This window comes from Sorex araneus, chromosome 4 (genome assembly GCF_027595985.1).
Source record: "Sorex araneus isolate mSorAra2 chromosome 4, mSorAra2.pri, whole genome shotgun sequence".
Lineage (NCBI taxonomy): Eukaryota > Metazoa > Chordata > Mammalia > Eulipotyphla > Soricidae > Sorex > Sorex araneus.
The window spans coordinates 202,793,706-202,809,783 of record NC_073305.1 but is presented as its reverse complement, the minus strand read 5'-3'; the positions used below and the strand labels follow the sequence as shown (position 1 = coordinate 202,809,783).

At 46.2% G+C, this 16,078-nt stretch overlaps 1 protein-coding gene across 4 annotated transcripts in view; it reads left to right on the top strand.

Moving 5' to 3' along the window:
- The window catches only part of CALN1 (calneuron 1), a 554,332-nt gene that overhangs the window by 356,995 nt on the left and 181,259 nt on the right, over nucleotides 1–16,078 (top strand). For all 4 annotated transcript variants that reach the window (XM_055134277.1, XM_055134280.1, XM_055134281.1 and 1 more), the window contains one exon: nucleotides 7,872–7,984. In XM_055134277.1, coding sequence (XP_054990252.1) covers nucleotides 7,872–7,984 — 113 coding nt within the window. The remainder of the gene's footprint in view (nucleotides 1–7,871; nucleotides 7,985–16,078) is intronic.

Here is a 16,078-nt window from a genome sequence, read left to right as displayed (position 1 = left end):
CACTTACTCCTGCTTCGGAAGCGGCTTCCTCCGGAAGATATTTGCCAAATAGCCCTTATGTGTGCTTACATTCAATTAATATGCGAGGCTCTGTTTTTAAGTAACTCAGAGAGGATCACACTGAGTCAAGTTGCATAACTTGCAAGTTCGTCTTGTGTCGATTCTGACTTGTATCCTAGACAGGGACCTGTCTGTTCTGCCTTTCATGTGTCCTGCTTGTTATCACAGGGTATGTGTTAGTGGAGTACGCACCACTCTACTAATTTATTTTGGGTCCTAAAACATCTCTCAGAGAGCAGGCGTTAAGAAGGATGACTGCCCCGTGGACAGGAATGGAGCTTCTCATACTTCTCCTGGCACCCGGTGCATTTCCTTGTCGGCCTCCCGCCTTGAGACCCTGTCCTCGGAATGCGCCTGCGTGTTTCTTCTGCAGCGTTTCCTGGTCCCTGCAGAATGCGCACTGGTGATTGCTGGTTTGCCTCCCTCCCCAGCTGAACTCCAATTTCCGAGAGGGCGATGCCGGTGTCCTCACTTTCACCGCGATTTCCCCCGGGGCTTTGCTCTGTGGCTGCCACGTAACGGGTGCGGATAAATATTTGTTGGCTTGAGTTAGAAACGGCAGTTTCCTGCCAATGGATCCCAAATAGACCTTGTTTTTTTCGAGTACCCTGGCAGTGAGTGCCCTTGCATATTGTTCCCATGGGGTCTGCTGCCTTCCACTCCTTCCTCAGCCTCTTGTTTTTCCTCTTTTGCCCCTTCTTCTGAACGAGCTCTTACTCCATCATTCCATCTGCAGCACAGAGCAGGCATTTCTTCACCCTTCTCGTCTCCTTAGCAGTGACCAAGTTTGGGAGGTAGTGAGGACATCTGCCCCTTAGCTTTCAGGGGTCCATGTGCTGGACAGTCACCCGAATATGGGAGGGTGTCCCGGATCACCTGCTCTTCCTCTTGGATTCTAGGGTCCTCCAGCTATGAGGCTGCAGCAGGCACCTCCTGGTCTCAGTAAAGATTCAGTGAAAGAATCCCAGCGGGGGCTGGGTGGTTTTCCTCTTCCATTTGGCGGTTCTCTGAATCTCATGACAAGAATTGACTGAGAAAAGCCTAATGAGGAGAATTGATCTGAGGAGGCAGAAGGGGGGAAAAAAAAAAGACAACTCCCAGCATGCACTGCTCTCTGGGCTCCTGCCGTTTCCCCTGATCGGGGCACTCCCCAGAAGGTGCTGGAACTCCTGCCCATGCGCCTGTGAATGGAGGTTGGAAGGGGGCCAGAAGGCAGAGGGGGAAAGATGACAAGAGACAGGACCAGATGTTAGGTTTCCCAAGTACCGCAGCAATTTCCTGTCAGTGGGTCCCAACCAGCACTCTGGAGTTGGTTACCCAGGATTGGAGGTTGTACAGGACCTGGGTCTTCGCTTGGGCAGACTGGGTACTGCTTCTGCCATTTCTGGCCCCGCCAAATGCCCCCTTCCCAGAGTGCAGACTGCAGGGCCCACCCCTTCGATGTTTCCATCTGCTCCCCTGGACCTGAGCTTCAGAATATTCTCGTCTTCCAAGCAGTTGGTGGGCACCCTCTGCTTTCAGAACTTCTGTGAGTTTTTATCTTTTCCTTATGTCACAAGCTCCACAGCAGGAAGAAATATCTCTCTCTCTCTTCTCTCTCTCTCTTCTCTCTCTCTCTCTCTTATTTTTTCTGAGTCCTGAAAGTTTTTCTGTAGTTATTACAATTTTTTCCCCCTCTAAATGCCCTCCATAACCACTTGCATCTCTTGGAACAGGAGAGTTTGAACTTGAAAGATGGCCAGGTCCATCTGCCCTTGACCCTTTGCATTGCCTCAGGGGCTGAGTCCATCAGAGCACTCGGAATGGGAAGGAGAGGGCCCTGTGCTGTTTCACCTTGTTCATGCCTATGTCCCTGTAAAGAAAAGGGGAGGAAATGATTTTGGATTCAATTTGGTGAGGCTAGATCTGATAGAGGAGAAGCTTCCTCAGCCGTGGGCTCTATGGGAGCACAAACTTTAAACACATCCTGAGAACCTTCACTCTCCTTTGCAGGGGAGAGGTGAAAGGGGGCAGAAAGAGCCTGAGGAGGTGCCACCAACCCCTGCCACACCTACTACCCATAACCTTGATTTCTCTATTCTGGTTCACCAGCAGTTCCCGCTCTACTGTAAAGCAGAAATAAAAGCATCTTCTCTGCATGGTTGTGTGCTAGAAAACACTTGGAAAACGTGGGGCTTGGTGTCTGGCAGTCCTTCAGAAACTTGTGGGATGGGGTTCCTGGAGCTCCCAAAGGCCCCGGCTGCATGTTGCTGGGACTGCACTTCCTACTGGAGGAAGATGGCATGTCTCAGGATGCAGGGGAGTTGGAGGCATGGCAACTCCATGAGGAAGCGGAGTTAAGAGACCCCCAGACTTCCAGAACCGAGGCAGCACCTTGCTTCAAAGCAAAGAATATAAAAAGTGATTCAAATATCAGAAAGTATAAAAATAGATGGAGTGAGAAAACTTATTCCTGTGCCCTGCTGCCCAGAACTGCTATTAGTAGTTTTGTCAGAGGGTAAGTACATGGCCAGATGTTGCAGGTTTTTTTTGTTCCAGAGGGGAGGAGTTCCCCAGGTTTATGTCCAAATAATTTTGTGAAATTATTATCCAAGCAAGTAAGGATTTATATTCTCCTTAATGCCCCCTCTTTATTTTATTTTATTTTATCTCAGTGCTAGGACAAATGGAGACCTTACTGAAACCGCTCGAGAAATTTGACAATCAATGGGATGATGATGATGATGATGATGATGATGATTATGATTTTATTTGGAGGAGGACATACCTGGCAGTGCTCACAGTTTATTCCTGGGTCTGTGCTCAGGAATCACTCCTGGCAGGGCTCAGGGAACCATCTGGGGTGCTGGGGATCAAACCCAGGTTGGCTAAGTGCAAGGCAAGCGCCCTCCCTCCTGTATGATCTCTCCAACCCCTGTGTCCCTCCTCTTTAAACCAAAATGTGTCTTATCATGATACAGTTTTGTATTTCGCTTTATTTTAAACTGGAGAGTCAACTTTTGAGACCACAGGAGGAGTTGGCAGGGTCAGAGGGTCCAGCAGTTGAAGCCTCACCCAGCATTTACCCGGATGTGAGTATCTCCCGAATGTTCTTTTACAGTTCCACTGTCCAGCATCCCAGAATCAAACCAAAGTCATAGTCACCTCTTCCCGGTTGCTGCCCTTCCAGTCTGTTCTACCGGAATTGCCTCTCCCTTCCATCTTTTCTTCTTCCCCCTAGAGAGCCTGACATTTCTGCACTCTTATTTTCTTTTTGCTTTTGGGGTCACAACCGGCGACGCTCAGGGGTTTCTCCTGGCTCTGCACTCAGGAATCACTCCTGGTGGTGCTTGGGGGACCATATGAAATGCTGGGAATCGAACCTGGGTCGGCTGCATGCAAGGCAAATGCCCTACCCGCTGTGCTATCGCTCCAGCCCCATCTTTCCCACACTCTTAGGAACACTGGCCCCAGCACCTCTAACCCCAAGTCTGGCTCATCTTTGTAGGGCTGGAGAGATGTTCTCTCTCCCCCTCTGCAGATCCTTTCATCCACTTTGCACCAAGGACCAATGGGCTCTTCTCATCTCTTGTTCTTTTCCCACAATCACCCAGCATGCAGTGGGACCTCACACCCATGCCGGTTGTGCTCCCTACTTCCTGATGTTCCACCATAGCTTCATCCTCCTCATCTCTGTTCTCAGCTTGTGGGAACCCTCCTCCCTCTAAATCTCCCTACCAAAGGGCTGAGAGTTTCCTACTAGGCTCCTTGACCCCTCTCCTGCCCTGCCTGTAGGTGAGTTCCAAGACCTGGTGCTTCCCCAAGTGACAGACGGCAAGTTCCCTGCCCATGAGCCTGTGCTCTGCCTCTCTCTCCCATGGTTTGCATGCATTCCCCTGGGCCCTCATTGGGGTGTGCGCCAGAAGTCAGCTAATTGATTGGAGCAGCACCTCAGAGGGATATTTTTGCTTCCTCTTAACTTGTCTTCCTCCTGCCCTTCTGAGCCTGTCCTTTGATTTCTGTATTCCTCCCACTTCCCTTTATTGTGCAATGATTTTTATTATTATTTTACCACTTGGAGAAATTTTCAGCTGGCTGGTCTTAATGAATGTTGTGCAGACCTCGGCCTCCTGCAGCTTCCTGCCCTAGTTCAAGTTCATTACTTTGACTTACATAGCAGTGGGAGGCAGCGAGACACAGTCCTTAGCAGCGTAGCTTCGGTATTTCTTGCTAAGTGGATCATGATATTGGAAGTTCAAGGAGGGAGGGTGAGACTAGAGGAGTGAATTCCACTCTCAGCTTCCCAGTGACTTGCCTGTCCAAGATTCATAGAACTATTTGACCACGTGAAGTGTGGGGGGTTCAAAATCTATCATGTGCTGTGAAATCTCAGGGGGGAGCACTTCAGAAGGCCCAAGACCACTCACCTTTGTCTGGGCTCCACGTGCGTCCCAGATAGTCTGGGGTGGCCCTCAACCTTATTCACTAGATGCTTCACTTTGATGCAAGAGGGGTGCTGTGTGGAGCCAGCTGGGACCTGATTTGGGGAACAAATAGCATTTAGGAGATGGACATTGCATGGATGTTGCCTGGCTGTTTCAGAAGGCCGTCTCCCCCAATTCCCACATAGTAGAAGAGGTATCTGAGCTTTGGAAAGAACTCTAAACCCACGCAACTAATGCCGAAGTCTCCGACTCGGAGGGGAGGGGGTCCAGGTGGAAGTTTGTTTCTAGGATTCTGACTTGAGCTGCTGTGCTGTCGCTATAAGCTGTGAGGTTCTGATTTGGATACTTCCTATAGCTTCCTGCTGAAGCTTTCTCGGGGTGCAGTGTGAAAGGAGAAAGCAACTCATAACCACGTGGGTCGAAGCCATCAAGAAAGCCCTGAGCTCAGTGTCTGCTGCACTGAAAGTGTTGAGTAAATATTTACCGTTGGCCATTATGGAATCATTCTTCTAATGGGGGTGGGGGCAAGTGGGGCTCTGGCTGGGTCACACCCAGTGGTGCTCAGGGGCTCTTCCTGACTCTGTGCTCAGAAGTGACTCCTGGTGGTGCTTAGGGGACCATATGTAGTGCCAGGGACTAACATGTAGCATGTTGGCTACATGGAACACAAATACTTTAACCCTTGTACTATCTCTAGTCCTTCTTTTTTTCTGAATGATAAAGTAAGAATACTTCCCAGCTGGTCTTAGAGCAAACATCTCGGTCTGCATTGGAGATGATTTCCTTTCTATTTTTAAACCTTACAAATGTAGTTATTACCAACTTAGCAATAACTGAGCTGCAGAGAGAAATTTGTGTTTCAGTTAGCCGCTCGGTTCCAGGTTCCTGATTTCCTTCCAGGGTAGCTGGGGGAGGGCTTGGGTGTTCCAGACAGTTTGTCATGGCCCAGCCCCCAGATAATCTGTGGAAGCAGAGGTACGCCTGGCCCCTGTGAGGTGAGTGGTCTTACTCTCCTACTTTTGGAATATCCCGAGAACTGAGGGACCACCTCCCTGTAGACTGCTCAGTGGGAGAGAGAAGTGCCAATACACCCTGACCAGGAACTAGACATGTGACATGGTCAGTTAAGGTCCTGGGTTTCTGAGCTTCTGCCTTGATTCACTTCTCCCAGGGAATGTGGTGGGTCAGATTTGGGCAATGCCCACTGCTAGGATCTACTATTCTGGAGGGAGGACCTCCAAAACAACAGGCATAATGGCTGACTCATCTTCTGGACAGTGGTTCTCTACCTTCTTCCTTTTGGGTTATTGGTTTTTTAATGCCACCCTATCCAGGTTTTTTCATGGCATTTTATTCTTCAGTTTCCACCTTCATGAAATTATAATGCACAGGTGTGAGGGCCACAAACAATTGTTCCCTAAGAATCATGTTCGCTCTCATTGGGGGTGACACTGGGTTAATTGAAACTCTTGCACATGCTGTGACAAGTCAAGGTGATTTGAGGTGGTGAGGGTGAATGAATATGACAAGCAAGTGTGTTTGTGTGCCTGGTTGGAGTCACATGACATTTGACTATTCTCCTCTCCCTCCCCTTGTGAAAATTCTAGATTGTTCTCTGAGTTGACATCTTGGTATGCATTTGAGATCATTTATAGGAATGATCTATAAGGAAAATAAGTAAACTTTATTTTCCTTAAAAGTGCAATTATTACAAAGTGAACAAATAATACAGGGGTGTAATTCTTAGTTTGGTAACTTGTCAATTATGCTGTATTGGATCATTATGTTGTATGCCTGAAACTAGTGTTATATGTTAAAATCTCACTTAAAAACACAAAATTAATAGACAATAAGGAGTCAGCATATAATAGCATCTTTAGTATTTTCAGTTTATGCCTCGGATGAGAACACCAAGAATGCATAAGAGAGTGTTCATCTTCTTCAAATATCTTTCTGCCAGCATTGAGTAGAGTTTTCTTTAGAATTCTTTGCCAATGTGAAAGGCAAGAAGGTAACAGTTGTTTGATCAGCATTCTTGTAAGGACCATGAAGGTGAAAGTTTAGATTCCCTTTTCTGTCTTTAAGATGCATCAATTTTCTTTCCACCAATATGCTATACTTTCCTATCCTCAAAAAAAGTTTTATATCCACTGTGCTCAGTTCCTGAACTGTCTTTTCTGAATTATGGGGATCTTGATTATTATATCTACTCAGCTATTTGAAATAAGTTTTGAATGATAGTTCTCCGAGCCTCTTGCACTCTGAGAGTGGATTGATGTGCCCATCTTTTGGCAAACACATTTGCAGATTTCTGGGCTGGCTTCATATTGTTGGTGTCAAAAGGTTGTAAGCTCTTTGGTGAGATGCCCTTTTGTGAAGTCCCAGGGATACAGAATATCACAGTGATGCCCTGTTGAAGCTTGGACAATGCCTGAAAGGTGTGCTTTTGTCTAAGTTGGCTCAAGTCCATCTTTTGGTCAGTGTCAGTCCTGAACTGAAAGATCGACTGGATACTAAGCTGAGCAAAGCAAAGTCGAGCAAGAGATATTATTCATTTACTCTCCTGGCTACCATCTGATAGCCAATATACAGAGATGTTCCTACTGGGTCCTTGAACTTGTTGAGCTCTCCCTCCAGGTAGGAGGTAGGTATGGACTTGGTGACTGAGAGGGGGAGACTGTTTATTTCTACAGTCAATATATATTACATTAGGATAAACAGAAGTAAGCGTGACTAATTGTCCAGTGAAATGAGGATGGGTCCTGGGAAATATAACAGAATGAGAACCTAACATTTCATCTCAGTCTTAAAGAATGAGCTGCGGTTAAGCTGGTAGACAAATGGGGGAAGCATTAGAATGGAGGTGTCAGAGCTCCCTGCCTCGGACACCTCTATTTGTCTTGCATGCTCATGTCACGAGGTAAGTAAATTCAGGCAGTGTGGGAGAGAGTAAGGAGAGGGTGAGGGCAGGAAAGCAGTATATTTACAACTGGATTATTGGACACATTTCCCCACCACAACTTCAGCCTGGGGATTAACAGTTGAGTTAATGAGGAAGATACAGCGACCACAGGTACTTAAGAGGTGAAGTCAGTAATGCTGTGATTTTTATGTGGGTGATAAGGAAGAGATCAAAATGCATCTATTATTTTCTATCTCTCTAGCTATGCGAGGTCCAGGAAATAGAGTAGGTACGAATGTGGCCGTGGGCATGGGAGGAACTGGTTGGGCATTTAGATAGAAATATGGACAAATGATTAGAATATGCTCCATGATAGCAACACTATTTTATTGATTGAATCCCTTCCAAGGTTAGAAGCATGAAGAAGTAGATTGCATTGGGCAGCAGGGCCAGTTTTCACTCATATTTGTATCTTCTCCTTCCAGGGGATGGCCAGGTGGATTTCGATGAATTCATGACAATTCTTGGCCCTAAACTGGTGTCTTCCGAAGGTCGTGATGGTTTTCTTGGAAACACAATAGATAGCATATTCTGGCAGGTGAGTACGAGATTTTTTTAAAAAGATTATCTGACAGTAAGCATGATGTGAACAACTTTTGAGCCTCTGTTCGTCACATTAAGATCACTTATACACTAATGTCGTGCATTCCTTAAATTGGATATTTAAGTGGATTCTGACTACTTGCAGTTAAGGCATGGGAAAGTCAGCTAATATCCTATTGCCTCTTCATAATGTTCTTATGGTTTAGATAAATGCAATTTCTCCACTTTCAATTCACAAGTTCTTTTTCTTGGGACATGTAGAAAGGAAGTTATGTGTGAGCACATCTGTTCGTGGATGTGTGCGCACATGCCAGCCAGGCTATGTGTGATTGCTCTGCCGTTGTGGCTGAAGCTGGTATGGAACAGAGTTTCCCAGAGTGGAAAATGCTACCCATCCTGGGGTCTCGGCAACAACCTGGAGTACAATGGGAGATGTTTTCTGCCTGTTTGCAGAATTTTTAAAGGATTTTTATTAGGGTGCTGAGTTTCAAAGCAGTCAGTAGAGCTAGAGAAATTTGGCAACTCTGGCATAGAAAAACAGAAAGAGGGGGGCTATTGCAACCAGGAAGCTACTGAAAACAGGAGGCACTTCCAGTCTAAAAAGGAAAACAACTAAAACATTGGATAGACAGTTCTTTCTTCTTGGGGAAGACTCAATGTCCCTCCTGGGAAGGCGTGCTGGTCCTCTACTCTCTGCGTAATGCCTTACATAAGAATTGGTGACATAAAAACAGTAGCACATATGGGTTCCCTCACAGTGCTCTTGGGGTCCAAATCTGCAAGCAACCTAACTGGGTGGATCTGGCAGAGGGTCTTTTAGGAGCTTCTTAGTTAGGGTGCTGGAACTAGTCTTTTCTGGATGTTAGAGGGTTGGTGAAAGTACTCCTAGAGAACTGACTTGTGATGGTGACGGCTAAGGACTTGCTTTGGCCTCAGGTCCTGCCTCCTTCCCCTGTCCATAGTCTCCAGGGGGGCAGCTTCACTTTCCCGACAGTGACCCAGTCCTCAGAGCCCAAGGCTAACTTGTCTCTTGGAACACTAGAACTTAAACATCCTCCACCGCAGGATCCTACCTGTCACTCTGCTAGTGAGAGGAGATTCAGTCTGCAGGAGAGGGGAGAGGACACCTTTGGAATTAATCCCAGGAGGCAGAGGCCAGGCGGGGGCGCTGCAGCAGGCTGGGTGCCCCCAGGATTCGGCACTTGGCTTAGACTCTGGACTCAACCTTGCTTTACTTTCCCCCAGACTTGCATTTCCTCTTGCCAGGGGGAATCCTGGAACCATGAACACTCTCTCTGTTCCGAGGCAGGATCCTCCCAGACACCCAGCACTCTTTGTGCTAAATTAGCCATGTTTTTAATACTCTCTTTTCTGACCTTCAAGTGGACCATGTCAAGGGTAACATAAACAGCAAATGGGATTCTCCAAGAGTAGTTATTTGGCAGCTGTTTTGAGCCCCAGCTCTTTGGGGGAGGTGGGGTGTTGTTGGGGATTGGCACTTGACTGCTCACACCAACTCCTTTCCAAGCACAGAGGTCTGAGAGCCTGCCAGGGTCTCTTGGGGTGACCTTCACAGATTTCTTGTCAGCCCATTCAGAGCCTCTCTCATTGCAGCAAGTAATAGCGTGTGAAATGTAGGGATTCTTAGGGTTCATCCATCAAGTTACAGTGTGCTTTCATATTTGAGGAAAAATAAAATTGTGTTGGAAGTCATTCTTAGGACTCAGCATCAGTTAATGGTGGCAGTCAGGAAGGGACTGAAGATTGGGGGTGGCAGCTGTGCTCAAGCTTCTGTTTGATTGCAGCTACTGAAAGGAGGTTCTCAAAGTCATCCATGATTTGTCATTTGTTCACACCTTTTTCCCCCCTGCTTTTTGGGTCACACCCGTCGATGCACAGGGGTTACTCCCAGTTCTGCACTCAGGAATTACCCCTGGTGGTGCTCAGGGGACCCTATGGGATGCTGGGAATCGAACCCAGATCGGCCATGTGCAAGGCGAGTGCCCTACCCGCTGTGCTATCCCTCCAGCCCCTTTTACTGTCAGTTCACTTTCCCCCAAGAAAGAGTCTTAAAACAGTAGATACTCCCAGGTGCTAGAGGAGTGAACCTCACTACTACATCACAAGGGCTACCTGAGCCCCTACACCAGGTCGGCATAACCAGCAGAGCTGGTTCTGCAGTGAGCCGGCCGATGGTACTCAATGAAAAGACCATGACGAGGATCCAAGGATGGGGGGAGAGCAAACACTCTGCCATTCTACAGATACACCCAGTTAAACTCTTCTCCCTCTGCAGACAAAGAAGTGAGGCTACCCTCAGCCAAGAGAGCCCAGCACTGTGTGAGTCTTACTGTGGGTGCAGAAGGAGCAAGTAACACTCAGCTACAGTGATTCTAAACAAACCCCAGGGGAGCTCTCTCTAGAAATGGATTCCTTTACTCATCACTGTCATCCCATTGCTCATCGATTTGTTTGAGCGGGCACCAGTAACGTCTCTCACTGAGAGACTTATTGTTACTGTTTTTGGCATATCCAATATGCACGGGGTAGTTTGCCAGGCTCTGCTGTGCAGGCTCGATACTCTCGGTAGCTTGCTGGGCTCTCCGAGAGGGGCGGAGGAATTGAACTCGGGTAGGCCACGTGAAAGGCAAAAGGCCAACCGCTGTGCTATAGGGCTGGAGCGATAGCACAGCGGTTGGGTTTTCGCCTTTCACACGGCCTACCCTTTACTCATAATTTATCTTTGATCAGGAATTTACTAATTTCAAGTCTCTGCTTTAAGAAAGAGTGCATGATGCTTAATCAGACAGCGCTGTAGCACTGTCATCCAGTTGTTCATCGATTTGCTCGAGTAGGCACCAGTAATGTCCCCATTGTGAGACTTCTTGTTACCGTTTTTTGGCATATCAAATATGCCACAGGTAGCTTGCCAGGCTCTGCCGTGCGGGCAGGATACTTGTGGTACTTTGCCGGGCTCTCCGAGAGGGACGGAGAAATCAAACCCAGGTCGGCTGAGTGCAAGGCAAACGCCCTACCTGCCGTGCTATCGCTCCATCCGTTTTAATTATCTGTTTATTGGATGATCTGGATACCTGAGGATGATTCTGAGGCTAGAGGTCAAGAAAGAAGGTACTCAGATGCCTATTGGTCTTTGCACTTTCTGCTGGAGAGCATACCCAGAAGAAGCCTTAGCTGCCCCGGTAAGGCTGGTTTTGTCACAGTTACCCACTGCACATCTGTACACAATGTCAGGTCAAATTCTGTTGCTTACACCAACTTTTTTCCATCCCTCCCTGATTCTCTACCCACAAGCCTAGAAAAATAGCTGTAGCTGCACCACAGACATATCTCTAGACTTGCACTCTGTTCCCATTCCTAACCCTTGGTCTGCTTATTCTCGTATCTTCCCATTTCTGCTTTGGTCCTGAACTCCTGATGTGTCTCCCGTGCTATATAATCCTAATGCCATTCCTGCCCAGGCTACCCCGAAGGAAATTTCATGTGCTGGGTGCAGGGGCCTTGGCTAAAAGGCCAGGAAGCTGGACTTTCTTGAGAGCATTTGAGTTGGATTCATGCTGTGTGGAACCTATTCAAAACGAGTGCATTCAGCCAAGCGGTGGCATCACCCTAAGACCAAGACAGTGTTGCCAGTGGCTTGCCTTGCGCCGTGGCATAAATGATCAGATCTTTTTTTTGTCTTTTTCAAAATCTTGAGAATGGTCATGGTATTACCTCAGAAAAGAATATTGAAGACAATCTAGTGCCCAGCTTAGTCAAGTATCTATTAGCCATGTGCAATGTTTTTATTTGTAAGTCTGAAGATTACCTGTCAAATGAAGCAGACTGTGAACAAAACTTGCAGGGAAAGCAAATGAGGGTGCAAGGAGTGGGGGGTGGAGAGAGAAGCAAAACCTATTTACTCGTGTTGCATGAGGCCAAGACTGAAAGAATAGCCAGCCTCATGCCTTTCTCTGTAGCGCTGACATGCTGGCTGGCATTCTCTGTGTATCACATCTGGCACCAGCTGGATTACTCTCCCCCCAATATTTTGTCAACGTGCCACTCTCTCAGTGTTTTGTATCCAAAGCTGCTGATCCTCAGTCATTAATCATCCGACTGAACTTAAATAGCTTTCAGCACAATGCCCATCACCAGGCCTGCTGGAGTGACAGTGAACGCGCATCCCCAGAGCGACGGGACTGCCTGTACGTGGTGGAGCACGGGGAAGCCTTGGCGTGGGCTGTGCTTCCAGGAATTGGAGTTACCGAGCCCGCTGTGGCAGCAGCATGAAGTGCCCTTACACCAGCAGGAGGTCTGAGAATTCAACTCACTTCTGACCCCTTCCGTCACGGCCCCTGGGTGTAGGGCTCAGCCTCCGCTGCAGTGCCCGCTGCAAGCTGCAAGCCTCCTACCACTGTGCTGCTGAGAGGCTGGCTGCCAATCACGGGGTCCCAGTACCCCCTCCTAAATTTGATACATTTGTGAGGAAGTCTCACAGAACTGGGAACTCAAGTCCAAAAAAGGTCACCAGTATATTGCAAAGGACACTGGAAGAATCAACAATCAGATGACAGGAGAGATGAGATGAGGTCCCAAACAAAGGTTGTTGTCTGGCGAGGCAGCGCCCAGTTGCTCTTTGATTCCCCAGTCCAGCAACTGTTCAAAGTCTTTGCTGTTGGGTCTTAATGGAGGCTTCATTCCTTAGGCAGGACTGGTGAAGTCATTGGTCCTTGGCGTTTGAACACAACCACTGGCTTCTCTCTCCCTCCAGAAAGTCTGCAGGTGGGAATGGAAGTTCCAATGCTACTATCACAGGGCGCTTCCCCTCAAAAGCAACCTTCATTGTTAGGTACTTCTGAAAGTGTCACTTCCCTTACGTACCAAAGGACACTTTTCTCACTCTCAACTGGGAAAGTTAAAATCTTCGGGGAGCTGTTAGCTGAAAACTGTGATAAAAACCATATAGGGGTGAGAAATAGATTTTGGTGGTCTAAAAGACCAAATGAATGTTTTTTTATAATAAATCACAATAATGAATTCCAAACCGAGGAATAATCTTACTGCACATAAAGCAATAGAAGAATCCTAAATAAAATTTATTAGTCTATACTTAAAGATGTATTTCAAAAATGAATCGGTAGATATAAATTGGGCAGTTGATCAAACAAGTGGAAAACACGTGGAAAACATTTCTAAAGAAACATGAAAAGTTCTCACCATTGGGTATCTAATAAATTTAAATTAGAGGTGGGAGAGATAGTACACAGCACATGAGGTACATTGACCTGATAGTACAGCACACTGCCTTGCATGCAAACAACCTGGTTTAATCCCCAGCACCCCTTGTGGCCCCCGAGCATGGCCAGGATAGTTCTTGAGCACAGAGCCAGGAGTAAGCCTTGAGCACCACTAGTTGTGTGAGAGAGAGAGAAAGAGAGAGAAAGAAAGAACAAGCGGGCAAGCAGCAATTGGACAATAGTTTTCTCTTGTTGTATTGGAAAAGAAGAATCCCTTTGCTAGGGCTCAGTGCTGACAAGAATAAGATAAATGGGCAACCTCATAAAATCCTTGTAGAAATATAAGTTGTACAACTTTTCTGAAACTATCTGCTGACACTTAGCCACGGGTTTTCAAATGTTTAAACCTATAATTAAAAATAATTTTATGCCTGAGACTCTGTCATATGAAATTAGTCAGTGATTTTTTTTTTAAAAAAGCAGTTACAAAGATGGAATATTGTGCAATTATTTTAAATATTTCCACTTTAAAGTCAGTGTTAGAGATTGAATTTACAGTATAATTACATCGCTAGTCTACTTCTCTTCTATATCCATTTATATTCTTAGAGATAAAAAACTGGAGAAAATGTAATCATTCTGGCAATACTAATTATTGTGGATTGAAATAAAGGTGCATGTAATTTTCATTTACCCTGGTTGGTATTTCTAAAATTTCTACCATTAGATCATGTCATCTATTCTCATATTACTTGGTGAAGGTAACGCAATCTCAAATCAACAGAACCACATTGCATAATTTGTTTCAGTGGCGAGAAAGGTGGCAGGACTTTCTCTTGCTCCTGCTCAGGGTTACAACAAACAAAATGTAAAATTTTTCTCCATAAAATTGTTATCAGAGTATGTAAGAGCATGTAAGCAAAGCTGTTTCTGAGAGAAAGTGTTCTCCGAAGCCCCCACGTATATGGCCTTCTGCCCCTGAACCTCTCGGCTGGCTGCAGTTTGTTCCATATCACTCACTTCATAGCCAATTAGCATGCAGAAAGCTTATACTTTGGAAGGATGCCTGAGTTGATTTTTATTGGTTAGAAAAATAAACAGATCATCATGATTTAAACCCCTTGTTTAAATTTGTTAACTTCGTGACTGGCTCTTCCTCCCCAGAGGAAAGAACCAGGAAGAGTAACCAGGAATGCCTGGTTCACTACCTAGGAAGGTTGCCCTGGTGTCTTCCTTCTTAGATTCCACCAACTCCCCCCACCTCCCACCAGTTCTACTGAAGTTCTTCTTTTCTTTCACTCATCTGATTGATCATCCTTTTCTGATCATTCTTTTCTTTCAACCATCTGATCCTCACAGGTCTAACACAAAGAAGGGTCCCTAGAATATATACCCTAAGAATTCTGGAAACTGGAATTTTCATTCAAAGTTGCATCAAAGAGGAGAGCAGGGCAGAGGAAACATGATCAGTGGAGTCTCCTGGGGGCAGATAGAGTCTTGCATTTCCAGTTCTGTGGAGCAGAGCAGCACAGGTCTGGGGTCAGGCAGACCGACCCTTAACCCTCAGCAAGCAGCAGTCAGAGGCAGGCGCTGGGACACTGGGTCTCTCATGCTTTTTGATAGTTCCTAGATAATTTTCTTTTCTTCTAACCATTTTATTGAGGTGATTGGCATGTAAAAACTACACACTTAGGTCCAGAGCAATAGTGTAGCAGGTAGGCACTTACCTTGCACATGACCAAAGTCGGTTCCATCCCAGGCGTCTCATGCAAGCCCCCCCTGCCTGCCAGAAGTGATCCCTGAGTGCAGAATCAGGAGTAAGCCCTGAGCACAGCAGAGCGTGGCCCCCAAACAATAAGAAGCAAGCAAACACAAATAATGGTATACATTTAGTCTATATAACTGGATGAGTTTGGGGATAAATAAATATCTGCCGAATCATCACCACCAGAAATATCCATCTCTTCTCCATTTCCTCTGATATTATTATTATAGGTGAGGGTCAGAGGGGTCGTGGGAGAAGACACACAACCCTCTAGGCACATTTTTAATCTCCCACATGGTTGGCTCTAGGTAATGTGCTATCTGGCAGGTTTCTGTAATTTTTGGAATAATTCTGTAATAAATCTGTGTGTGTGTCTGTGTGTGATTTGGGCGTTAACATTTTGTTCTGCATGACTGTGCTTCATATTCTTTGCTCATCCACTCCCACATCTTCCCTCACGTTCTCCGCATCCACCATTCTACTCTGCAATACGAGTTGGATTAGATTCCCTCAGGTAAAGATCAGGCGCTGTCAAAGAGGCAGGGGATGTGAGCAGCAGCCCCCAGTGTGGTGCAGGGCCCTCCCTGTCCCCTCCCACCCCACCACCACATACTTTGCTGAGGTTCCACCAGATAGGGTTCTTTTTTCTTTTTCTTTTTTTTCTTTTTTGAATAGGGTTTGAATCTTTGATTATCTGTTACAAACCACTTTTTACTAGCGCCGTGGGAAGTGGTTTCAGAAGTTTGGCTTTTATCTGGCTTCCTTAAAGAATTCTCTCGGTAGTGGCCATGGGTTTTTCTGTTAACGATTGTAGAGTCTCCGTGTCCCTGTGACTTGGTGTATCAATTGCAGCTATTTGCTGCCTTCTTTCTGGCAGCTTCTCTCTGAGTTCCATTTGTTCTGACGTTTTAGTTGTAATAATAGAAGCTCGTTGTAATAATAGAAGGGTGAGATATTAATGTAGACATTAAAGATGGACATTAATGTCTTAATTACCTGTAGTTTCTAATTAATGAGTAGTAGTATCATTATTCAATGTCCTATGAATGTCTCCTAACAGGATCACGCCCGAATTCTTGTCTTACTA